The following is a 25,130-nucleotide window of genomic DNA, read 5'->3' on the forward strand; positions in this document are numbered from 1 at the left end:
ATAAAACAAATACAGATATTTTAGCAACCTATAGCCTATTTGAGTCAGGGAATAATTTAAGTTTCAATAAAACGGCCGAAAACCTACCCATATCTTTTGTTTTCCCAATGCAAAACGTTTTCGCTACCGTGTGCCCTACTGAAAAAGGACCATGACCAGAATGACTCTTACAAACAGCCAGCCACACATGACACTTACGTTGATATGGAAAGCGGACTGCGAGTCGAAGTCACTGCCCTGTCTGGTGAGTCTGTACTGCTGGTAAACGTCGTCGCCCACATCCTGGAGGATCTGACACAGGTCCTGCCCCCCGGGCACCGCCACCGCACGCTCCTCTGGACGCTCCGCTACAGGGGAGACTTCACACAGTAAGCTAGCCGTAAGCTAGCCGTAAGCTAGCCGTAAGCTAGCCGTAAGCTAGACTTCACACAGTAAGCTAGCAGTAAGCTAGACTTCACACAGTAAGCTAGCAGTAAGCTAGACTTCACACAGTAAGCTAGCAGTAAGCTAGACTTCACACAGTAAGCTAGACTTCACACAGTAAGCTAGACTTCACACAGTAAGCTAGCAGTAAGCTAGACTTCACACAGGTGTAGCTACAAGGCAACATTGACGTTAAGATCATGTGGCTCCATGACTCAAGAGAAGACAGGATGAGAGGACTCCCGGGAAAGACTAATCGGGATAGAGTGTTTGTGTGAGGGTCTTACCCTCTTCAGGGGCGTGGTAGGCGGCCAGGGCATTTAGCATGTCATAGATGACCTCTTTGATGGTGTCAGGGATGGGGGGCAGCGGAGACATTTTGAGGGGGGTGGTCTTCACTAACTGCACCGCGTTGGGCCCCTTGATACGCAGATTCTCAAACTCATCATCTGAGGCTGAGCAGAGGAAGGGAGAAAAACACTTCGAGCAACCATGTACACGTTTAATCACACAGTCACATTGTTACGTTACACTGTAAAATAGGGAACTAGCCGAGAGCTATAGGTGCAAGAGGATAGTTGAATGGCCACAGGTCTGTCCGATATGTATACAAAAGTGGTTTAATAAAGATTTGGTCACCACACCACGCTGCTTTGCATGGTTCTTCCAGCTAGATAGGCCTGTGGCCATTTAACTATCCACTTGTATAAAATATGGATTTTTCCCATGAGAGTATTTTAACGTACCCGTACCAGCTCCGCGAGGTGCGGGTAGGGCGATGCGGACGCAGCTGTTGGCTGTGTCAGCGAAGCAGTCCGGGTTCCGGCAGGCGGCAGGGCCCAGAACACGCAGAATGTAGTTGATCTCTCTGGAGCCTAGGGAGCCTGATACCACACCTGACGTGGTGCTGCCCGCCCCGCTGGTCACTGCTGACCGTACCACCTAGAGAGGGTAGACAGGGGGCACTGTCACTCAGTGCAAAACCCTAATGGCTATATTGCACTACATTTTAACACTGACTGGGAGTGTCTCAACAGTCTAAAATGGGTTCCTATCCATTTTCCTTTAGCTCCACTGATCAGAAAATACAGGAAATAGTCAAAATAGCAATGTGTTGGAGCTTTCGCCTGTCCATTTCTAGGAGAGGACTGTTGAGATGCATGCTGGGTAGGTATTAGTGAGGGAGGGGTTTAATATCCAGTACCTTCTCCATGGTGTGTCGTAGCGTGGCGGGGTCCTCTATGATGTGTCTGAACAGCAGGGTGACGAGGGGCGTGAAGCCGTTGAACCCTGACCCCTGCGTCAGCCCCAGGATCATCCTGGTACTCTTCAGCTCAGCAAACATCATGGCGTAATGGTGGGTCCTCGTCAGGCGCAGGCATAGCCTGAAAGAGAAGAACACACTTTAGTTGAGGGCTTTTCGTCACACTAACAAAATATTCCAGAAGTACATTTTAGTCATGTAGCAGACGCCCTTTTCCAGACAGAGCGACTCAGTCAGTATATCCAACTGATGTTAGGCAGGCAAAAACAAACAAGAGTCATAGCAAGTAAACCTTCCTACAAGATAGCCACTGTCAGCTAAATGGTCTAGAGCTTTTCATAACACTCAGGACACTTTTAATAACAAAAAAAAGATTCAAGAAGAAAACAAGAACCATATAGAAGTAAAACAGGAACCTTAGTGTGGCGTGGAGGGTGTCTGGGTCCACAGGGACACTGATCATGGAGACACAGGCTCTGATGAGCACTGTGGTCATATCCTCTGTCAGGCCCTGTACCACGATGGCTCCTCCTGTCCCGGTGCGTTCCGATGTGGGGTCCAGGGGGGCTGCGGGAGGGGGGGCGGGGGGAGCAGAGGGACCGGAGGAGGACTCTTTTAGTTGGGGGGTAGCATTGTCCTCTTTTGGAGCACTCATCTCCACGGCTACTGGGGCAGAGTCTGAAAGAATCAGAGAGGGGGATGTTACTATGGTACACAACTATAGAAACGGTATAACTGGTCTAATGACATACATACACACACGCTACCGTATCAGAAGTTTGGGGCCACTTAGAAATTCTTGTTTTAGAAAGGCAATTTTTTTGTCCATTAAAAAATATCAAATTGATCAGAAACAGTGTAGACAGTGTTATTGTGGTAAATTACTATTGTATTGTAGGAAACAGCTGATTTATGGATATCTACATAGGCCCATTATCAGCAACCATCACTCCTGTGTTCCAATGGCACGTTGTGTTAGCTAATCCAAGTTGATCATTTTAAAAGGATAATTGATCATTAGAAAACCCTTTTGCAATTATGTTAGCACAGTTGAAAACTGTTGTTCTGATTAAAGCAATAAAACTGGCCTTCTTTAGACTAGTTGAGTATCTGGAGCATCAGCATTTGTGGGTTCGATTACAGGCTCAAAATGGCAAAAAACAAAGTACTTTCCTCTGAAACTTGTCAGTCTATTCTTGTCCTGAGAAATTAAGGCTATTCCATGCGTGAAATTGCTAAGAAACTGAAGATCAATTACAACAATATGTACTACTCCCTTCAAAGAACAGCACAAACTGGCTAACCAGAATAGAAAGTGTGAGGCCCAGGTGCACAAACTGAGCAAGAGGACAAGTACAGAGTGTCTAGTTTGAGATACAGACGCCTCACAAGTCCTCAACTGGCAGCTTCATTAAATAGTACCCGCGAAACACCAGTCTCAACGTCAACAGTGAAGAGGCGACTCCGGGATGCTGGCCTTCTAGGCAGAGTTGTAAAAGAAAGTCATATCTCAGACTGGCCAATAAACAGTGAGAGTGCAGTTTGTGGCTCCAGCAATGGCTAACAAAAGGTAAAGAACACCTGCACACTTCACCTTTAGCTGAAAATGTGCTTCAATCTACCGTATCTGCTTATAAAACACTGGGGTTGTGCATATCACTAAAACAGTGTCTCCCATCTAGTAGGTCATTACATGAGTGTCTGTTTGTCTCCTCTGCCTTGCCCCAGTCTCCCTCCTCCCTCTCATAAACCAGTTTGAGGCTATACTGGAACGATAGCTCCTCCCATCTAGTAGTAGTCGGTCCAGTCATCACCTGGGTCTGTCTGAGTCTCCTCTGCCTTGCCCCTGTCTCCCTCCTCTCTCTCAGAGTCCGTCATGCTGCCAGTCTTGGCCGGCTTAGGAACGCGAGGCACTCTCTGGACCGTGAGCATCACCGGACGACGGTTACCCGTCTCCTCATTCACCTGGAATAGAAACAGAAGAAATCTGAGAAAGGAAATGGTTTACCAGACCCATATTAAACCAATTACTGAACTAAAAAGCACTTTCAATGAATACTCTCCTTAGAGCATGCTTTTAAAGACCAGGATTTTAAAAAAGTATTCACAAAGTCTGATGAATAAAATAAATATGTTTCACTGTTTGTCGACTCAGTTCTTTTGTTTGAGTTGGAGTGGCATGTATAAGAGAGGCTATGAGGAAGAGTTCCTACCTGGACCATGGTGTTGAACTGTACGGTGTATCGCCTGCGTCCCGCAGTGAATCGGACGCTGCTTTCTCCAGCCCTCCAGGCTGAGTCTATAGTGCTGTTGTTAGAGGCAGAGTAGCTGCACCAGCGGCCGGACCGGTCATCAAACCAACGCCAGTTATTACCATTGGGCTGCAGGTACTGGAGAGAGGGGAGGGGAGGAAGAGAGAGGGAAGAAAGGAAGGAGAGGGAAAATTATTTTATTGTCCATGGGAAACAAGAAAATGTGTATTTTCAGTGAGAGAAGGGTCAGGAAAAGACCAGCTATGGCAACACGATGGTAATCATATGCATATTCTATAGAGTCGATTCATCTTTATGCAACACCCGGAGGACATTATTCTTACCTTGTTCATCTGCGCTCTGCGTTTGGATGAGACGGCCATTTTCTCGTAGAAGTCAATGATCAGCAACACTGGAGTGATCCACCTATAGAGAGTCACAGAGAATGTTCAGCCGTATTGAACATCGCAATTTGTCTGGGAGGAGCCGGGCTTATACATTTACTTCACCTGAAGTCATTCTCTCTAGTAAGGCATTGGAAAAAGGAAAGATATCATTTATGCTGTTATTTCTAGCACGACACTATGACACGATTACTGAAGGGCAATCCTGCAGGTGTGCCAGCTAGCTAATCTCGAGTGGTCCTCTCATCAGTTTTCTGTGACAGATCCAGAGGAGGGGGTGGTACTGACTTGGGTGTCTGGATGTCCTTCTGCTCCTTGGCAGCCTGCAGACAGGGCTGCACCACCTCCAGCAGCTTGATGAGCACATTGAGGATCCCACTGTTCTCCACCACCCTGGCACACGACAGCTTCAACTCCTTAAGGAAAACAGGACAGCGTGGATCAGCATACAGGGCCAGTGAGTGAGTGTGAGAGAAATTAATTGCTGTGCTTCTCTTTCTCTGCCATGACCTCAAACAAATATTTTGAGCAGTAGGATGTTTTTCTGTGTGTCTGTCTGTTTTTCCGTACCTCAAAGAGCAGTGTGAGCAGCAGGATGCGTGTTGCCAGGTTGGAGGCTTGGGGCAGGGTGGCCATCTGCCTGGTCCACTCGGACACCGTTTTGGTGTCGCTGGTGGTCAGGGGTACTGCTGCCTTGATCAGCACGTCTGCTGCCTCCCACACCTACACATCAGAAACATGACATAGAGAGGCTGGTATACTGATACTATAAATGCATAATAACAAAGAAGTCTCCAAACACATTTGACTGCACCTATCCGGTGTATGTGAAATAATTGATATCTATATTTTTTTAACTCGGGCATATCACACCTAACTACACACACACCATGTTACTCACCTGGTTGACGACCTGTCGTAGGATGAGGTCCCTGTACTCGGGGCCGCTCCTCTTGATGGCGGTCATGAGCAAGTCACAGAGGCGGTAGACTGTGTCTGGCAGCTCGTCCAGCAGGTGGAAGCAGCCGGGGAGCATGGAGTCAGTGAAGGCGTGGAGCTCCGTAATGTCCAGTGGCTCGGCCTCCAGGAACCTCTCCAGGCAGCGAGCCTCCTCCTCCTCCGTACGCTCCCTGGCTCTCCTGTCATCCTCCTCACGACGACGCGCTGCCTCCTGAGAGAGGGAAAGATGGAGTTGGGGAACATGAGCGTGTGGTGGTGAAGTGGCGGTCCAGAAACAACCCCTTGGCACAGAACAAATCTGAGAGCACTGTATAGACAAAAGCAATGTGGCTATTATTCTAATGAGCCCATCAACTGAAAAGACGACAGTGCAAACACAGAAATAGAACTCTAGATCTGTGGCTACAACAGTATTGCTTACATCTATCCAATACTTCCAGATGTACACATACCTAGGGTGTAGACTCTACAGCTTGTTTCTGGGCTGGGCCCTGGTTATTCATTTATGAGCCTTCGCCTATTCACATTTTAATTAATTCACCAATGTGTTCCCTCCGTATGCCGGTGTGCGGGGGGGGGCATGTCTAAGTGTGCGTGTGTGGCGGCAAACCTCGGGCGAATCAGAGCGCTGCTCCATGCTGACCTCTTGTCCCAGAGACATGGCGATGGCTCTCATCATCTGGTCTTCTTCTGACATGGTCATGTCCTACAGACAGAGGGACATACAAGTACACTTAATATACACTATGGGAAGGGGGGACTAATCTGTAATATCTGTAATCTCTCTCTGTGTGTGTGTGTGTGTGTGTGTGTGTGCGGTCGCACCCTGACGGCTCCGCTGAGTAGAGGAGGAGGGTGTGTGAGCAGGTACTCTGTGGCCTGCTCCATGGTGCTGGTGTTCACCAGGGCCTCCATGGCATGCTCTCTGGAGAAACCCATGTCCATCAGCTAGATAGAGGAGAGAACAAGGATTACATAAGGTTAGAGGAGAGAGAGAGAAAGAGGGGAGAGGCCGGAGTCACAGGACAGGGTTAGAGCAGAGTTCCTTCTAGGACGTTTCTCCTAGCCACTGTGCTTCTGCCTCTGCATTGCTTGTTCTTGGGGTTTTAGGTAGGGTTTCTGTAGAGCACTTTGTGGCAACTGCTGGTGTAAAAATGTTATAAAATACATTTGATTGATAGATGGAGGGTGGAAGGGAGGGAGGACAGAGCCACAGAGAGATCAGAGTGACCGCGGAGAATGAAAAAGAGAGCACAGAACAGAGAGCGAGCCAGAGAGCACATAAAATAGATTGGGACAGAGAGAGAGAGAAAAGGAGCAGACAGTGGCAGTGTGATCAGAAATCCTCATCCTCATTTATGTCATTGTTCATCCTTCCAGAATGACCTATCCATCCTCCCTAACCTCTACATAGCATGATTTCCTACCCTCTACGCAGTTCTCATGCCTCATTGAAATTCAACCCATTTGATTTATAGCAGGGCTCTTCTCACATATATCCTCCAAAACATGCCTCTGTCCTCACACTTTCTCTCCCTCCCAAGTGGCGCAGCGGTCTAAGACACTGCATCTCGGTGCATAAGGCGTCACTAGTCCCTGGTTCGATTCCAGGCTGTACTACATCCAGCCATGATTGAGTTCCATAGGGCGGCGCACAGCGTAGTCCAGGTTCAGATGTCATTGTAAATAAGAATTTGTTCTCAAGACTTGCCTAGTTAAGTAAAATAAACGTTAAATCCCTTCTTAACCGTGACCCCAATTTCAAGCACGAGAGAGCAGTATAAATTCGATAATGTGTAAGTTCAGCACAGTGTAGGAGAAAGCATGCACAGCTCAGGTCAAGTATAAATGGACTTTGATTCACACTGGCTGTGGAGCCAGCTAGCTGTATACCTGCTGTAGCTGCTGCTGGTTGACGTTTGGCTGCCTCTCCCTGCCTCCTCCCTGCCCCTGTCATAACAAGACAAAGTGGAGCAGGCCACGCCAGGGTGAGGGTTCAAGGGGTCAATAGGTTGACAACAAAACAGTCCAATTTCATCTTATTGCAACATGACCACCTTATTAGTTAACAAGACAGTGAATGTACAACAGAGGCCATCAAATTGAAGCTTTCAAATCGTAATGCAAGCAGTCATAAAACAAACAAAGCTGTCAAATGTCTAATGCCAATCTGTCTATGAGAAAAGCAATCCACCAAAAATACATTTCTATGAAGAAACAGTCCCAAAGTTAATGAAATCCAAAAACTCAAACTGATCAACACCCACACACTCCTCAACTCCCCTTGGCACCCAAACTTCCCCCCTTTCCCCTTACCTGCTGTAGCGGAACCTGGTTAACCGGTGGTTCTCTCCTGGGAGTAGAGTTACTAGAGTCCTCTGCTGCTTCACCTGGTGCAGGTGGTGCTGAACTGCCTCCGGTAGCCGGTCCTGACCCGGAACCTGCTGGCACCTCTGCTGCAGTCACTGCTGCTCCAGGGGTTCCTATAGCTCCAACTCCACCTATGTTAAATTCATGCATTTGAAATGAGTGTCCTTAGACAGTTCTTGTATGTTAATCTAATCCTTAATGTGCATAAACATTGTAAATTGTGTCAAATAATTCAGCTTTCGCTGCTATTAATATCATTAAAACACTAAATGTAAGTAATAATTAGGCATTGGTCTGAAACCAAAAAGAAACAAAATTCCAATGAGCACCACAACTAATTCACCCATACTCTACCAAGGTTTTCCAGCACACATTCATGCTCTACAGTAGCTATTATATCCACGGGGCAGGTGGGTTTAGGGTCATGAAACAATGTGTGGATGAAGGGTGAGTGGGTGGCAGGCAGGTTGAATAAATAAAAACATTTAAAAAAATGTTATTTGTTAATAAATCATAAATGTATCATTCTTACGCAATTTATATTTCTAGGAAACATTGAGGGTTGTTTTTCATTATTTTTAAGGCATCAGCGTTTGTGCATATATTATGACGACATTCTGACGTTTTTGTTTGTTTTGTACTACGGAAGGTTTTTTTTCGGCAGTTAGGGCACACTTTTTTTCGAGACCAGCCGAAGTTTTGGAGCTGAAGTTGAAGACCCTTTGTCCGTGATTGGTCAACTGTAGGGATTCTTCAATAAAGTCTTTGTAGTCATTCAACGAGAACTCATTTTCATGAACATTTTTCCAATGAGAAATACAGCACCAAGTATCTTAGATAAAAAGTGAGCGACTAAGATCTCAGCGGGGGGGAAAAAATAATTTAATGACAGATTTCTTGAGTCATCTTAGATCAATTCTGACTCTTGAGGAAGTGTATATTGGCGCCGGTGTCTCAAAATGGACAAAGTTTATTTATTTTTCAAGCGGGTGATCTTTTATGGGAGTATGCTAGCTCACTTGTTTGGTTTGCCTAGCCGCCAGCCGAACTGAAGCATGCCGACACCTTTAGGCATTAGTATGTAAGCCTAAACTTTAGGGCGTGAATTTAGGACTGTAGTCGAGATACATTTTAAAACATTTAATCATGAGTCATTTCCAAAATGATTTGGCTGCGCTACCCAGGGAGCTGATTTATCTAGAGGATGATTTAAACCACGCTAGAGAATGTTTTACTGATTTGCTCACTGAGGTAATGGACCATCATGCCCCAGTAACGTAAGAGTACAGCTGGGGCTCATCCATCTCCATAGATTGATGAACTGGGTGATTTTCTCAAAGAAATATGGCAAAAGCCCTAGCAGACCAATCTAAACTAGAAATTGATGAAAATAATGTAATTAGGCAGGTAAATTAGATCGCAATATTTGTTTTTACAAAAATGCTTTTATTAATTATAAAAATGATTGTAAAAAGGTATGGAATACAGTTAAGAGCTTACTTGGTACATCTATTTCATCATGCCCATCTAGTGTGGAGGTTGACGGGAAAACAATAACAAAACCAGATGATATTGCCAATCATTTCAGATTTTCTTTACTAAGAAAATCTATTTACTGAGCGATAATGTAAACACCCAATCTTCCAAACAAGCTATTGTCCAATGGATTGATGATCATATTATGAGCAAAAAAACCTGCTCTTTTATTCTACAAATGGTGTCAGTAGAGGAGATGTTGAACCTATTAAAGTCATTACCTGATGGTAAATCTACAGGTAATGTGATCTTATGGAATATTTTTTACTTCGCTATGCTGCTCCCCAGATCACAGCGCCACTGTAAGACATATTTAATTGGTCACTGGAAAAAGGGACATTTGCAAATGTTTGGAAGCATGCTAAAATGTGCCCAATCCCGAAAGACAGCAAAGAACCCACCCATTACTCCTGCCAATAGTCAACCAATTAATCTACTCCCTTCACTCAGTAAGATTATTGCTTGGCTAGAACTGCCCTGGTCAACTGTAAGTGCTGTTATTGTGAAGTGGAAACACCTAGGCGCAACAACGGCTCAGCCACGAAATGGAGGGCACACAAGCTCACAGAACTGCACCGCCTAGTGATAAAGAGCATAAAAATAAGTCTGTCCTCGGTTGCAATTACAGAGTTCCAAACTGACTCTGGAAGCAGCGTCAGCATAATAACCTGAGCAGCCATGGAAGTGCATAATAACACCATGCGCAATGCCAAGCGTAGTGTGGAGTGGTGTAAAGCTCGCAGTCATTGGACTCCGGAAATGCGTTGTCTGGAGTGATGAATCACGCTTCACCATCTGGCAGTCCAACGGACGTATCTGGTGTGGCGGATGCCAGGAAAACGCTACCTGCCCCAATGTATAGCGCCAAATGTAAAGTTTGGTGGGTGAGGAATAATGGTCTGGGGCTGTTTTTCCATGGTTCGGGCTAGGGCCCTTATTTCCGGTGAAGGGAAATCTTAATGCTACAGCATACAATGAAATTCTAGACGATGCAGTGCTTCCAACTTTGAGGCAACAGTTTGAGGAAGGCCCTTTTCTGTTTCAGCATGACAATGGCCCCAGTGCACAAGGCGAAGTCCATACAGAAAGGGTTTGTTGAGATCGGTGTAGAAGAACTTGCCTGGCCTGCACAGAGGCCTGACCTCAACCCCATCGAACGCCTTTGAGATTAAAGTGTGTTGAGTACCTCCAGTCAAGTTGATTTGCAATTCAAATCTTCTGTCGATGAAACATTTGAGCATCAACCAATCCCTAATAATGCTGCCTTAGTAAAATGCAAGCTCACCTCCAGCTCCAGAGCTGGGGCCTACAGGCACCGTGGTGGCCCCTGGGCCCCCCTCCTCCTCTGGCCGGGCCGTGCCCTCCCTCTCCTTGGCTAGCCGCTCCTGGATGACTGGTTCACCACGAAGGATGTGACAGAGTATGGCCAACATGGACTCAGCCATGCGGCCCCCGTACACTTTGAGGGGTTTCCTGTTCCACAGGCTTCGGATGCAGTTAAACGCCGCCTGAAAACAGTGAGAGTGGGTTAGTATTCCATAGACTACGTCAAAATACACACTTCTTTGGTTACAACATGATTCCATGTGTGTTATGTCATAGTTTTGATGTCTTCACAATGTAGAAAATTATAAAAAATAGAGACAAACCCTTGAATGAGTAGGTGTGTGTGTGTGTGTGAGATATCTATATATATATGGAATATCTACATAGACGTACAGAGGCCCATTATCAGCAACCATCACTCCCGTGTTCCAATGGCACACGGTATTAGTTAATCCAAGTTTAAAAACGGTTGTGTTGGTTACAGAAGCAAGACAACTGGCCTTCTTTAGTCTAGTTGAGTATCTGGAGCATCAGCATTTGTGGGTTTGATTACAGGTGCAAAATGGCCAGAAATAAAGAACTTTCTTCTGAAACTCTTCAGTCTATTCTTGTTCTGAGAAATTAAGGCTATTCCATGCGAGAAATTGCCAAGAAACTGAAGATCTCATACAACGGTGTGTACTACTCCCTTCACAGAACAGCGCAAACTGGCCCTAACCAGAATAGAAAGAGTGGGAGGCCACGGTGCACAACTGAGCAAGAGGGCAAGTACATTAGTGTTTAGTTTGAGAAACAGACGCCTCACAAGTCCTCAACTGGCAGCTTCATTAAATAGTACCCGCAAAACAACAGTCTCAACGTCAACAGTGAAGAGGCGACTCAGGGATGCTGGCCTTTATGTGTATGTATTTATTTGCTTTAACCTTTATTTAACTATGCAAGTCACTTAAGAACACATTTTAATATACAATGACGGCCCATACAAAATGACCTTGAGTGCAAACTCAAACATCGCAGATGCCAATCAAGCAACCACGTAACACACACACACACACCCTCTACCTTCTGAGTGACGATGAGGAACCGCAGGGCGCTGAATTGGGGGGTGGTGGGGGTAACCCCAGGGACCTTGACGGGCAGGCTGTGGGGTGAGTCCAGCACAGTACTGGGATTCACCATCTTCTCCACCAGCATCAGCCAGGCATCCAGAAACTCCCCAGTCCCGTCAGGAAGCTCAGTGTGTTCTAAGCCCTCGGAGACAGGCACCTTACCACCCATAGTAAGAGCCCAGTTAAATGTCCTGGGGAGAGAGAGGGGAAGGAGAAATGTGTCAGTGCTGCTGGGCAGAGAAACACATTGTTGTCCTGCTCAACTCACATGATCAGGTAAAACAAGGCCATACTCATAATGATTGTATTGACAATGCTGACAAAAGTAGTGCCAAAAGTCAATACGTATGTACAGTCAGGTAGTCAGCAACAGTAGTAGGGTTAGTTGTAGCTACAGGGCGTCGACAAATTCCATGTAAAGAAGTACCAACAACGCAAGTCTGTCAGATATTAACAGAGCTAAGCAAGGGTGCTCCACTCACTCGAAGAGCGCATCATGTCCTCCGGAGCAGAAGAACTTCTGCAGCATGAGGTGGTAGGGGTACTTCCTCTCATCGAACAGCATGGGGGACGTGAAGCCCACCGAGCAGATAAAGAACGTCAGCCTGGAGAGACAAGTGATAGTGTTAAAATTGACACTGGGAGCATTAAATCAGCCAATCGATAGATGCAGTTGGAATCGTTCTGACAAGCGTAAAGCCTTGTAACTAAACTAACCTCTTGCCTCTCCTACATGTTACATTTTTTTTAAAAACCTTTATTTAACTGGGCAAGTCAGTTTAGAACACATTCTTATTTACAATGACGGCCTAACCCGGCCAAACCCCAACAACGCTGGGACAATTGTGCACCGCGCTATGGGACTCCCAATCACGACCGGTTGTGATACAGCCCGGAATCGAACTAGGAGTATGTAGTGACACCTCTAGCACTGAGATGCAGTGCCTTAGACTGCTGCGCCACTCGGGAGCCCCGAGTGATGATCTATGTCCACAAGCAAACAGCCCTCTGGGCTTATCAGAAACAAGACAAAAGTATTACCAAATCTTATCCACCCTCTGAGAACTATAGAACAGGTTGGCTTGTATGGGCTGATGGGATGATTTTCTTTAAGATTGGGTGTGACAGGGTAGATACTGACTGACTAGCGTACCTGAAGCGAGGGGTGGGGGTGTAGGGCGGGGGCTGCCAGCTGAGGCCCTTGGTAAGCAGCTTGGTGAGGGAGGAGGCGGTGGCCCTGGCGGCAGGGGTGGGGGCAGTGCCCGTGCTGGTGGCGTGGTGAGAGCGGCGCTGACGGACTGGAGAGCCCACACACAGCTTCACCAGTAGACCAAAGAGTTCAGCCAGAGCCCGGCCCAGGCGAGACGATGCTGGAGGTGAGAGGGGAGAGTTACACACCTGTAGGAAAAAGACAGCTCGCGCTGCCAAATAAAGAATCGGTAGACATAGCGGAGGTGTTCTGACCTTCATCAGAGAGTTAGACACACTTCTCACTAACGCAGAGATTCTGACCGTACATCTCTCCATTTGGTGGAGATGCCATTCTACACTTCAATTATGCCAACTACCCGACTACAAATAAATAAAATAAAGAGAAAAATCTAGGATTTCCTCACCGGAGAGCAGTGGTTTGATCTGTTTGATGCGTGTGGCCATGGCGGGAGTCAGTTTAGACTTGGTCTTGGGGTCAGCGGTGCCGGCGGTCGGCTCGTCAGTCTCCATGGGGGCTAGTGTGTCCCCGTCCAACCCCATCCCCTCCAGGAGACCCGTGGCAGGGGGGTCCAAAGCAACAGTGTCAGAATCAGCTAGGGAGAGAGAGGGGGAGAGAGAGAGAGGCCTAAGTGGTTAGAGCTAGTGGTGGCTGGGATGGAAGAGAAAGTTTGGCTAAAAGATCCTTCAGTTCTTTCTTTGCACGTTGCTCAAACACCCGACTAACATTCCGAAGTTGGCAGTTTTTTTCAGAATGTAAAGCACACTGCCAAACATTGCCCAACAAAATGTCCTATTGCATACTTAATGAATTAACGTTCATAAATATTTGATAATAACATTTTGTTTTGGGTTTTTTTCCAGTAGGAGGTCGTCTTCATTACCAGCTCTCCTGGATCCTGAGGCAGTGGCTGTGGTGCTGCCAGATGGCTTGTCCTCCTTGGGAACAAGCTTCTGCATGTCAGCCTGGCCAAACTCACAGCCTGGGGGGAGACTAAAAGAGGAGAGGAGAGAAAGAGTAGGTTACTGTGTGCTGCTGGCTGACTGTTGAGGAAGAGAAAGCCAGAGAGAGAGAGAGAGAAAGAGAGAAAAGGGGAGAACCAGAGAGAGAAACCCAAGGTCAAAATAGATGGATAAAGCAAGAGGGGGATAAAGAGCCAGTAGGAGAGAAAGAGTCAGCTTAGTGTACCTGTTGGGTGTGCAGAGTGATAGCAGCACAGTGCTCTCCCAGACCAGAGAGCAGTAGAGCTGGCTCAGCTTATTGAGAACACTCAGACCCAGCTGTGAGCCCCATTGGTTCACACTGATGGCCCTGATCTCACTCTGTACAACACAAACATGAAAAGAGACGGGACGGTTAATGCACCCACAACTATTAAGCAACAACAAAGCATCCCAAAAATTACATAAAAACCACAGACATGGTTATTTTGAAATCCACAGACAAAGCTGCAATATGTCGACAGTTGGTTGGTTATATATGTCTGACATCTTCAAATACTAATTAAGTGTATGTAAAATTCTGACCCACTGGGAATGTGATGAAAGAAAAGCTGAAGTAAAATCACTCTACAATTATTCTGACATTTCACATTCTTAAAATAAAGTAGTGATCCTAACTGACATAAGACAGGGAATTTTTACTAGGATTAAATGTCAGGAATTGTGAAAAACTGTATTTGGCTAAGGTGTATGTAAACTTCCGACATCAACTGTATGTATGTATGTATGTATGTATGTATGTATGTATGTATGTATGTATGTATGTATGTATGTATGTATGCATGTGTGTGTGTATGTGTGAGAGAGCATTGCTAATTGGTTCCCAGGCTTCTTACCTGTCCTACCCTGCAGGTGTGCACGAACATCAGGATATAGGCGTGCGCAGCGGTGAGCGCGTGTAGCAGGGGTGTGGCGCGGGCCGACAGCGTGGCGTCGGTCACATGACCGGCGGTGGCGAGCTCTCGGAGGAGCACAGAGCCCCCGGGGACCTCAATGGGGCGGTGGAGCGGCTCGAGGGCCGACAGGATGCTGTCCAGCTGACACAGCCCTTCCTGGAGCACCTTGGGCTCATGGGACAGGGTCTGGGGACCACGGGACAACACACGGCGCTTCAGTATCAATACAGCACAGTCACAGGGATCAGAGACTGAAGTTGGTTACATTTAATAGGTCACCCTGGAGTTTAGTCACAACACAGCAGCACCACACACAGGGGTCAGAGATTGAGGACCAGCACAGGTCTGGCATGCCCCAAGGAGCCTGGACTGTGGTCACAATATAGCAGTGTCAAAGGGAACCTAAGGAACATAGGACCTTAATCACATTGAAAGATCAATGTAACATCTAAGTTAATTTTCTCTTTTCTTAATAAGCGTCTATAGTTGTTGAGCTCTGCTTGAGCTCAGTCATTAACAAATTCAATTAAATAATATCCCCACATCTCCCCATGCTCCCAGTCTCAACAGTGTGGACTCTCAAGACCCTGGTAGGGCTCATACCCCCATATCTAGTGCCAATTGTTTTGGTAGAGTTTTATTTTTTAAATACTGCTATTTCCAGCATTATCCACTACGTTTGCTGGAGGTTAAAAAAAATACTTAGGAATGTTACTTAAATTGACACAAGCTGTCTGCAATCTATCAATCAATGTCTGGTTGTTAATTGTACAAAGCCTATTTGGCAGGGAATACTATCTGTCGATCAGTGATTCGACACCTCACTTTGCTGAAGCTGATCCTCTCCAACGGACTCAGAAGTACATTACGGGCAGTTTATTCATTGACATATGTGGTAGCAAACTCGGGGTGTAGCCCTTTAGCCAACAACTTCACCATTACGCAAGAGGTCCGAACCTCTTGGCCAACACTTTAAAAGGGCAATTCTACCACTTTTCAACCTTGTTTTTGATTGGAGTCAATTAATTGACACACAATTGGAGCTTGTGTTAATTAAATAACATTTCCTAGGATTTTCTACCTTCAGCAAACATAGCTGGTAATACCAACAACCAACTAAAACAACAACCCATGTCATATCCCCATAACCCGTGTCAGGTCTCACCAGTATGGACTTGCAGACCCCGGCTACAGCCTGGCAGGCAGCTGATGTTGGGAAGTCAATGGGCAGATTGGGTAGACCCAGGATGGAGACCAGGGGCAGGAGACCCTTCTGGTTGACAAACTCCTGACAGTGGTCGTCGGTTGTGTTGTTACTCAGGATGGACTCCACAAACTTCATCTGAGAGGGGAAACCAGGGAAGACTCATGGTATGGTACAGTATATGAACAAAACGCGCTTGATTAGACAATAGTAGAAAACAAGAGTCTACATACTAGTATAAAAAATAATAATAATAAATATGCTCCCAAAAATGATTATTTTGTTTCAAACCTAGTACCAATGTGCAGATTTATTTTGAACACTCACAAGGGAAACAATCTCATAACATGATTTGAGAAACTAGAAATGCTTCATTGACAAGTTTTGTTTAGTGGAAAAGGGACTTGATTTAAGTGTGCTTTTTAATTGTAGGTGAAAGAATGGGAAAAGACTTCGACACCACATACCACATTGAGAATGTAATCCATCAGAGGAATGGGTATCCTCTCTTCGGTGCCAACAACCCTATAGGAAAAACACCATCAGCATTCCAACTCCCCAACGCAAACACATGTAACAAAATGTGAAATGTAAAACATTATTGAATAGAGGAAAAAATTAAATATCAGAGGAGCAATAAATCCTGAATTGATCAGGAGAAATCACATCTCTGATTTAGTATGTCATACAGTTCAACTGGCACTGACTGTCTGTTGCTCTCTGGCTCCCCCTGCTGCTGGGTGAAGGTATGGAGCGCCTCCTCCTCCTCCTCGTCTTCGCTAGAGGCCTCCTCGGCGGCGTGGGAAGAGCGTGCCGGGGGCGCGGTCACGGTGCCATCAGTCTTCTGGATAGAGGGCTTCTGACAGATGTACTCCGGGGCTCGGCCCAGGTTACAGATCTCCTCCAGTAACTGGGAGAAGACAAGCAGGTGTTCATTTACTATACCGTGAAACTCTAGGGCCTAACAATGAATTGTTCCTATTCAGATCACACTGATCCAGGTTAGTTTACTATGCAGTTAACATGGTCAATCTGAATGATCGGGGTCCTAGGTTCATTCATGACCTGAAACTGTTAAACTCTGGGCCCTAGTAAAAAGCTGCAACAAGAGTTCAGTTTTTCCTGATGAAGTCATATTGTGAGGTAAAACAAGTCTGGACATGATCAATGGTAGAGTAGGACATTTAAGAGTTTCTGTGTCGGAGTATCCACGAAAATCATTGAGAACTCGAGTACCGTGGGGCTGAAGGCAAAAAAGTGAGCGGTATGCCAACAGTTGTTCTGGTCATGAACCCATTTTCATTGCACTTGACATACAATAAACATCAGACAGTTTTAAAGTCTGTCGGTACTTAAGCTCAAATTGAGTACTCGCGCCCATCCCTGATCAATGCTGCTGATCATTTCAGATTGTGAACCCACCTTGATGATGGCAGTAGTGGCGTCAGTCTTCAGAGTGGGTTGGTGTCTCATCAGTTCATCCACAGCACTGCCCAGGTTGGATGCAGTGTCTCCTGTAGAAACACACACATTAGAACGGTTACATACAGACAGACAATCTCATCTGAATCAACAGTGTAATGTGTCACCATACAACATAACTTGAACACACACCTGTTTTTTCAACAGTGAATAGTGTTCCTTTAAGTTCACAGAGTCCTCTCAAAAAGTCTCACCATAATAGATTCCTAAAACACACCCACATCCCCTACACTCACCCAGAGGGTCAGAGCTGCGACGTCGTCTCATGGCAGGCAGGTAGTCAGGTGACAGAAGCACCTTGAAGAGGCGCTCAAAAGGCTGGCATTGGACGAAGGAGTGCAGGCCTCGCGCGTTCAGGCACAGGGCACTGAACACGTTAGGGAGAGAACCAAGCACCTCCCGGGTGGCCGGGACCTGCAGAGAGAGAGACTGTGAGAGAGAGAAAAGGGAGAAAGAGAGAGAAAAAGGGGAGGGAGAGAGTGAGAGACAGAGTGGCGAGGGGTAGGGAACAACTAGGAGGAGAGGGACTGGGAAGGAGGGTGGGGGAAGGCGCAGGGAATCAAAACGTAAAGGCAATCAGGAGTGGGGGGGGAGAACAGGAGGAAAGAGTGAGGGAGGTGAGGTGAAACCAATGAGGGAGAATGACCGTTTCATGTAATGCTGTGTGGCAGAAAGGAGGAGGAGATGAGGAAGAGAGGAATGAGTGAAGTTGGAGAGGGAGGGAGGGCTATGTGAAGAAAAGTCTATCGCCTTATCCCGCTAGAATGAACGATATTCATCTTCTAGTGATCTATTGATAGGACAGGTGCCCGTCAGTCACAAAGCGAGCGTCGACAGGGAAACACTGCTGGTTTGTCAGTCTGCTGTCTGTCCCGCCTCTCTATACAAGTGTTATTTTTCTGCGCTGTGGTTGGCTGCGGTTGAATTTCTTTTCACGGAGGAGGGAGAGCACATTGAGTCTCCTGAGTTAATTTACACACCCCATGTAATGTACAGTGCCTTCAGAGACTATTCATAGCCCTTGACTTATTGCGCATTGTGGTTTTACAGATTTAATTCCAAATGGATTTTGTTTTTAAATCCTCTCACCCATTTACACACACAACACCCCAAAAACAGGGTAAGACATTTTTGAAAATCTATTGATGAAGAAATATCTCATTTACATTAAGTACTCACAACCCTGAGTCAACACGTTAGAATCTCCTTTGGCAGTGATTACAGATGTGAGTCTTTATGGGTAAGTCCATAAGAGCTCCGCTTTGCGTCGCGCCGAAGAACAGTCCTTAGCCGTGGTATATTAGCCATATACCACAACCCCTTGTGCCTTATTGATTAAGTTATAGTCCTGCTGAAAGGTGAATTTCTCTTCCAGTGACTGTTGGAAAGCAGATGACCAGGTTTTCCTCTAGGTTTTTGCCTGTGCTTAGCTCCATTCCGTTTCTTTTTATTTAAAAAAAACCCTAGTCCTTGCCGAAGACAAGCATACCCATAACATGATGCAGCCACCGCCATGATTGAAAACATATATAGTGGTACTCAGTGACCGGTTGTTTGTGCCCCAAACATAACACGTTGTATTCAGGATAAAGCACATTTCCCTGCCACATTTATTTTATTTTTAATTTTGATTATTTTTAACTTTGATTCAAACGGGATGCGTGTTTTGGAAAAAAATGTTTTCTGTACAGGCCTTCTACTTTTCATTCTGTCATTTAGGTTAGTATTGTGGAGTAACTACAATGTTGATCCATCCTCAATTCTCCCATAACAGCCATTAAACTAAATGTTTTAAAGTCAACATTGGGCTCATTTCCTTCCACTTGAGCAACTGGAAGGACGTCTGTATCTTTGGAGTGACAGTGTAATTAATAACTGCACCATGCTCAAGGGGATATTCAATGTCTGCTTTAAAAAAACAAAAATAGGTCTGCCAATCAGTGTCCTCCTTTGTAAGGCATTGGAAAACCTTCCTGGTCTTTGTGGTTGAAATGTATTGCTCAACTGAGGGACCTTAAGGATCATTGTACGTGTGAGGTACAGAGGTAGTCATTCAGAAATCATGTTCAACACTATTATTGCACACAGAGTGAGTCCATGCAAGTCATTACATGACTTAGGCACACTTTTACTACAGAACTGATTTAGGCTAAACAAATGGGTTGAATACTTGACAAGACATTAATTAGCCTTTCATTTTTTATTAATATGTATTTCTTGTTTTTAACAATTCCATTTTGACATTATGGGGTATTGTGCGCAAGCCAGTATCACAAAATCTAAATGTAATCCATTTTGAATTCAGTCAAGGGGTGTGAATACTTTCTTAAAAGGCACTAAGTGTTAACAATGAGGTGAAATCCACTTAGGCCCAATTATTGTTTTGTTGCGCATTCTTTTATTTTCTTTCGCATGTTTCATAGGCCTAAATAGCCAGCCATGGAATACGGGTTCATAGGCTATTTACTGTGCTTTGATTGATGACCGAACAGCAAGTTGACAAGTTTTAAAAGATGTCGAACTGACAGAATAAATCCCATCTCCTGTATCCCTTTGCTATTCATAAATACAATGTAGTTATGCTTCCACGGCATTGAATCGGGACAAGTAAATTCAAGATTTCATTTGTATTTTCCTAGGATTTGAAGTAGAGGTCGAACGATTAATCGGAATGGCCGATTAATTGGGGCCGATTTTAAGTTTTCATAACAATTGGAAATCGGTATTTTTGGACACAGATTTGGCAGTTACAATTTTTTTTTTTTTTTTACACCTTCATTTAATCCTTATTTACCGTAATTGCTGGACTATTAAGCGCACCTGAATATAAACGGCACCCACTGAATTATTTAAAAAATATGTATTTTGTACATAAATAAGTCGCACATGTCTATAAGCTGCAGGTGCCTACCGGTACATTGAAACAAATTAACTTTACACAGCCTTTAAACGAAACACGGCTTGTAACAAAAATAAATAGGCTTTAACGAAATACGGCTTGTAACAAAAATTAAAACAGTAGCCTACCAAGAAAGTCATTGCTCACCATCTTCCTCCTCCTATGCACTGAAACCACTGATGTCATCTCCTTCGGTGTCGGAGTTGAATAGCCTCAGAATTGCTTCATCCAATGTTGGATAGTTTTCATTGTCGCTCTCGTCACTTTCATCCGGAGGCAAATACCCCGCTGAGCTCATGCTGCCCCTTCAACACGCAGCAGTCCAGCCTTTCAAAACCCATTGATGATAGTGGATTTTTTGACAATGCTCCACGCTGTCAGGACCCACTGGCAGACTTGACCATAAGTTGCTCTTCGCATGCGGCCCGTTTTAGTGAAGGATTTCTCCCCACTTGTCATCCAAGCCTCCCACTGAACACGGAGCGCCACCTTAAATGCACGATTTACACTGATGTCGAGTGGCTGCAAATACTTTGGGCCATCTCCTTTTCTTCCCTCTGAAAGGTGTGTTGTCTTTTGCACTGAGTCAGTTCCTCACGCTGCTGTTTACAAAGTCTTATAATCGACTCATTAAGGCCAAGTTCACATGCAGCTCCCATTTCCTTTTCCAACAGCCAGATCGATCGCCTTCAACTTGAAAGCTGCATCATATGCATTTCTCTGTGTCTTTGCCATGATGAGGGTGACAAAATTACTACTGTAATCAGAATGATGGGAAGTTTGAGCGCGCTCGATTACGTCACATGTGACGGTGCTCAGTTTTTTGGCGGCGGCATGAATCTTGCGAAAACTGGAAAAATCCATAAATTAGCCGCGTCATTGTATAATCCGCGAGGTTCAAAGTGTGGGAATAAAGTAGAGGCTTATTGTCCGGAAATTACGGTAACTAGGCAAGTCAGTGAAGAACACATTGTTATTTTCAATGGCCTAGGAACAGTGGGTTAACTGCCTCGTTCAGGGGCAGAACGACAGATTTTCACCGTGTCAGCTCGGGGATTCAATCTTGCAACCTTACAGTTAACGAGTCAAACGCGCTAACCACCTGCCGCTCATTGCACTCCATGAGGAGACTGCCTGTTACGCGAATGCTGAAAGCCACGGTAAGTTGCTAGCTAGCATTAAACATATTAAAAACAATCAATCATAATCACTAGTTAACTACACATGGTTGATGATATTACTAGTTTATCTAGCGTGTCCTGCATTACATATAATCGATGCGGTGTGTATCGTTGCTCCAATGTGTACCTAACCATGAACATCAATGCCTTTCTTAAAATCAATACACAGAAGTATGTATTTTTAAACCTGCATATTTAGCTAAAAGAAATCCAGGTTAGCAGGCAATATTAACCAGGTGAAATTGTGTCACTTCTCTTGCGTTCAGAGTCAGTGTATATGCAATAGTTTGGGCCGCCTAATTTGCCAGAATTTTACGTAATTATGACATAACATTGAACGTTGTGCAATGTTACAGGAATCTTTAGACTAATGGATGCCACCCCTTAGATAAAATACGAAACGGTACCGTATTTCACTGAAAGAATAAACGTCTTGTTTTCGAGATTATATTTTCCAGATTCGACCATATTAATGCCCTAAGGCTTGTATTTCTGTGTGTTATTATGTTATAACTAAGTCTATGATTTGATAGAGCAGTCTGACTGAGCGGTGGTAGGCAGCAACAGGCTCGTAAGCATTCATTTGTGCGTTTTGCCAGCAGCTCTTCGTTGTGCGTCAAGCATTGTTTATGACTTCAAGCCTATCAACTTCCGAGATTAGGCTCATGTAACCAATGTGAAATGGCTAGCTAGTTGTGTGTGCTAATAGCGTTTAAAACGTCCCTCGCTCTGAGACTTGGAGTAGTTGTTCCCCTTGCTCTTCATGGGTAACGCTGCTTCGAGGATGGCTGTTGTTGTGTGTTCCTGGTTCGAGCCCAGGGAGGAGCGAGGAGAGGGACGGAAGCTATACTGTTATACTGGCAATACTAAAAAGTGCCTATAAGAACATCCAATAGTCAAAGGTTAATGAAATACAAATGGTATAGAGAGAAATAGTCCTATAATAATTATAACCTAAAACGTCTTACCTGGGAATATTGAAGACTCATGTTAAAAGGAACCACCAGCTTTCATATGTTCTCATGTTCTGAGCAAGGAACTGAAACATTAGCTTTCTTACATAGCACATATTGCACTTTTACTTTCTTCTCCAACACTGTGTTTTTGCATTATTTAAACCAAATTGAACATGTTTCATTATTTATTGATGTATTATATTAAGTTAAAATAAGTGTTCATTCAGTATTGTTGTAATTGTCATTACAAATAAATAAATAAAATATTTTTAAAAATCGGCATCAGCCTCTTTTTTTAGTCCTCCAATAATCGGTATCGGTGTCGAAAAATCATAATCGGCCGACCTCTAATTTGAAGCACATGTCGAAACTTGACAGGGACCGCTCAAGTGACTCATCAGTGTAGCCTACTGATGGGTTGGGTTGTTTGCGAGCGAACAGCTCTTTTTGAAAATAACCGAATCGCATTGGTGAGAGCCGTTCATTTGGCTCCCTAAATTTGCATGCTGGTGGGCTACTACTGCTTATTGGCGATTATCTGCAGAAATGTAGGAAAACATTCAATGAAAATCATCACTGCAGGAACACTAGGTACTGGAGACAGAGCCTCATTCCATAATATAAATTAAAAACAGATTGAAAGTTATAAAAGATACTTATACGGTATTAAATATATTGATAAAACCTACTGATTTGATTAAAATGTAGACAATGGAGTAGTCAACTGCTTCCTTCTGTAACACCTGCCTCATTATATCCGTCACCCTCCCCTGACAATCACAGCCACAACGACTGATTGACAGCGAAAACTGTTAAAGGGACAGTTCACCCAAATTACAAAAGTACATTGATTTCCTTATTTAATTAGGCAAGTCAGTTAAGAACAAATACTTATTTACAATGACGGCCTAGGAACAATGGGTTAACTGCCTTGTTCGGGGGCAGAACGACAGATTTTTACCTTGTCAGCTCGGGGAATCCATCAAGCAACCTTTCGGTTACTGGCTCAACGCTCTAACCACTAGGCTACCTGACACCCCTTACCCTAAGTGTCCACAGCAGCAGAGCCAATAAAATACAGAATTTGAAGAAAACAAATTGTGGCAATTCATATCTTGCAGTAAAACTGTAAATATGATTTGAATCTCATAAGACCGGTTTAATGTTAAAAAAGATTATCGTACTTAGAAAATAGACCTGATCATATAGGCCAATAATACACTGAATTCATACATTTTCAGTCATTTTAATTGCAAAGTCACGTCTTCCTACTCAATACCACAAATAATTTTTACCAATCTGGGAGGTAAAGTCGTTAAGAGTATTCAATAATTTAGCTGTGTATTTTGGATGGAATCAATACATTAGAATGTACCAGAGGCCACCAGAATAGAGCTAGTTCATCAAACCCCCGGACCGGAATTCCCTGGCTGGCTACTCCATGTACTTACAGACAACACTGAAGACTAGCTCATATAGGCGCACTGGCTGGACTGCTGTTAATGCATGACCCTGCTCTAAAAGAAAATGTGACATTTAAACATGTGTAGAAGAAGAGAGGGTTGGACAGGAGGGAGCAATGAGAGGAAATGAGGGAGGGGAGATCCGGTGAGCAATCAAAATGAGGGAGAGAGAGGAGAGAGAGTGACCCCGCATTCAGACACTAGCGGCAAAAAACGCTCCCCGCAATTATCAACGCGAATCTGCATTGAAGACCATGGAGAGTGGACGTTCCTATTCCGTTTTGAGTTCCTTTTCTGCACTGCTCTATTTTCTACACTCCTGTTGACATGTTCCGCTTTCATCCAGCCAACCAGAAAAATGTTGGACAGTGATCTGTTTAGATTGGTTTAAATTCTTCCAAATACAGGAGGGGGAGAAACATTCTATTAACACCTTCACTTGCAGAAAGGGTTTTTGCCACTAGTGTCTAAAAGCGGGGTGAGCCGAGAGGTGAGGGAGTGCTGTGCGACTCACGTCTTTGATGAGCAGGGCATGCAGCATGACATCAGTCAGACCATTATCCTGCAGGGAGGAGAGCAGAGACGGCTCCTGGAACACAAACACTGTCACCACCTCCGTTGCTGTGGAGGAGAGAGGAGACGGAGGGAGAACATTTTAAATCAGACCAAAAACTGACAGACAATTTACACCATTCCTTTTCACAAAATGGCATATGATTTGATGGACTTTGGAGAGTTGTCTCAAGTGAAATTAGTAAGCATACTATGGAATCTAATACATCTAAAACAAAGTAGAGGTCGACCAATTATTATTTTTCAACGCCGATACTGATTACTGGATGACCAAAAAAGCAGATACCGATTAAAAAAATAAATAAAAATCGGCCGATTTTATTTATATACGTAATAATGATAATGACAACAATACTGAATGAACATTTTTATTTTAACTTAATATAATACATAAATAAAATCAACTTAGTCTCAAATGCATCATGAAACATGTTCAATTTGGTTTAAATAATGCAAAAACCGTGTTGGAGAAGTAAAAGTGCAATATGTGCCATGTAAAAAAAAAAAAAAGCTAACGTTTACGTTCCTTGCTCAGAACATATGAAATCTGGTGGTTCCTTTTAACACGAGTCTTCAATATTCCCAAGTTAGAAGTTTTAGCTTGTAGTTAAAGGAATAATA

The 25,130-nt window shown here is 44.5% G+C and overlaps 1 protein-coding gene across 19 annotated transcripts in view; it reads right to left on the reverse strand.

The window, feature by feature from the left end:
* The window catches only part of LOC118360127 (E3 ubiquitin-protein ligase HUWE1-like), an 82,342-nt gene that overhangs the window by 28,546 nt on the left and 28,666 nt on the right, over nt 1–25,130 (reverse strand). For 13 of the 19 annotated variants that reach the window (XM_052482491.1, XM_052482488.1, XM_052482480.1 and 10 more), the window contains 29 exons: nt 24,451–24,557; nt 17,674–17,866; nt 17,378–17,469; nt 16,645–16,865; nt 16,423–16,480; nt 15,917–16,093; nt 14,692–14,937; nt 14,043–14,176; nt 13,738–13,847; nt 13,261–13,449; nt 12,798–13,014; nt 12,127–12,249; nt 11,598–11,835; nt 10,495–10,717; nt 7,620–7,804; nt 7,197–7,253; nt 6,129–6,251; nt 5,914–6,009; nt 5,245–5,514; nt 4,914–5,066; nt 4,632–4,759; nt 4,284–4,365; nt 3,901–4,077; nt 3,502–3,652; nt 2,104–2,365; nt 1,628–1,808; nt 1,170–1,365; nt 711–878; nt 199–359 (listed from right to left, as the gene is read on the reverse strand). In XM_052482491.1, coding sequence (XP_052338451.1) covers nt 199–359; nt 711–878; nt 1,170–1,365; nt 1,628–1,808; nt 2,104–2,365; nt 3,502–3,652; nt 3,901–4,077; nt 4,284–4,365; nt 4,632–4,759; nt 4,914–5,066; nt 5,245–5,514; nt 5,914–6,009; nt 6,129–6,251; nt 7,197–7,253; nt 7,620–7,804; nt 10,495–10,717; nt 11,598–11,835; nt 12,127–12,249; nt 12,798–13,014; nt 13,261–13,449; nt 13,738–13,847; nt 14,043–14,176; nt 14,692–14,937; nt 15,917–16,093; nt 16,423–16,480; nt 16,645–16,865; nt 17,378–17,469; nt 17,674–17,866; nt 24,451–24,557 — 4,718 coding nt within the window. The remainder of the gene's footprint in view (nt 1–198; nt 360–710; nt 879–1,169; nt 1,366–1,627; nt 1,809–2,103; nt 2,366–3,501; nt 3,653–3,900; nt 4,078–4,283; nt 4,366–4,631; nt 4,760–4,913; nt 5,067–5,244; nt 5,515–5,913; nt 6,010–6,128; nt 6,252–7,196; nt 7,254–7,619; nt 7,805–10,494; nt 10,718–11,597; nt 11,836–12,126; nt 12,250–12,797; nt 13,015–13,260; nt 13,450–13,737; nt 13,848–14,042; nt 14,177–14,691; nt 14,938–15,916; nt 16,094–16,422; nt 16,481–16,644; nt 16,866–17,377; nt 17,470–17,673; nt 17,867–24,450; nt 24,558–25,130) is intronic. The other 6 variants (XM_052482494.1, XM_052482489.1, XM_052482486.1 and 3 more) reach the window with 5 other exon arrangements.

Source organism: Oncorhynchus keta, chromosome 27, assembly GCF_023373465.1.
Source record: "Oncorhynchus keta strain PuntledgeMale-10-30-2019 chromosome 27, Oket_V2, whole genome shotgun sequence".
NCBI lineage: Eukaryota > Metazoa > Chordata > Actinopteri > Salmoniformes > Salmonidae > Oncorhynchus > Oncorhynchus keta.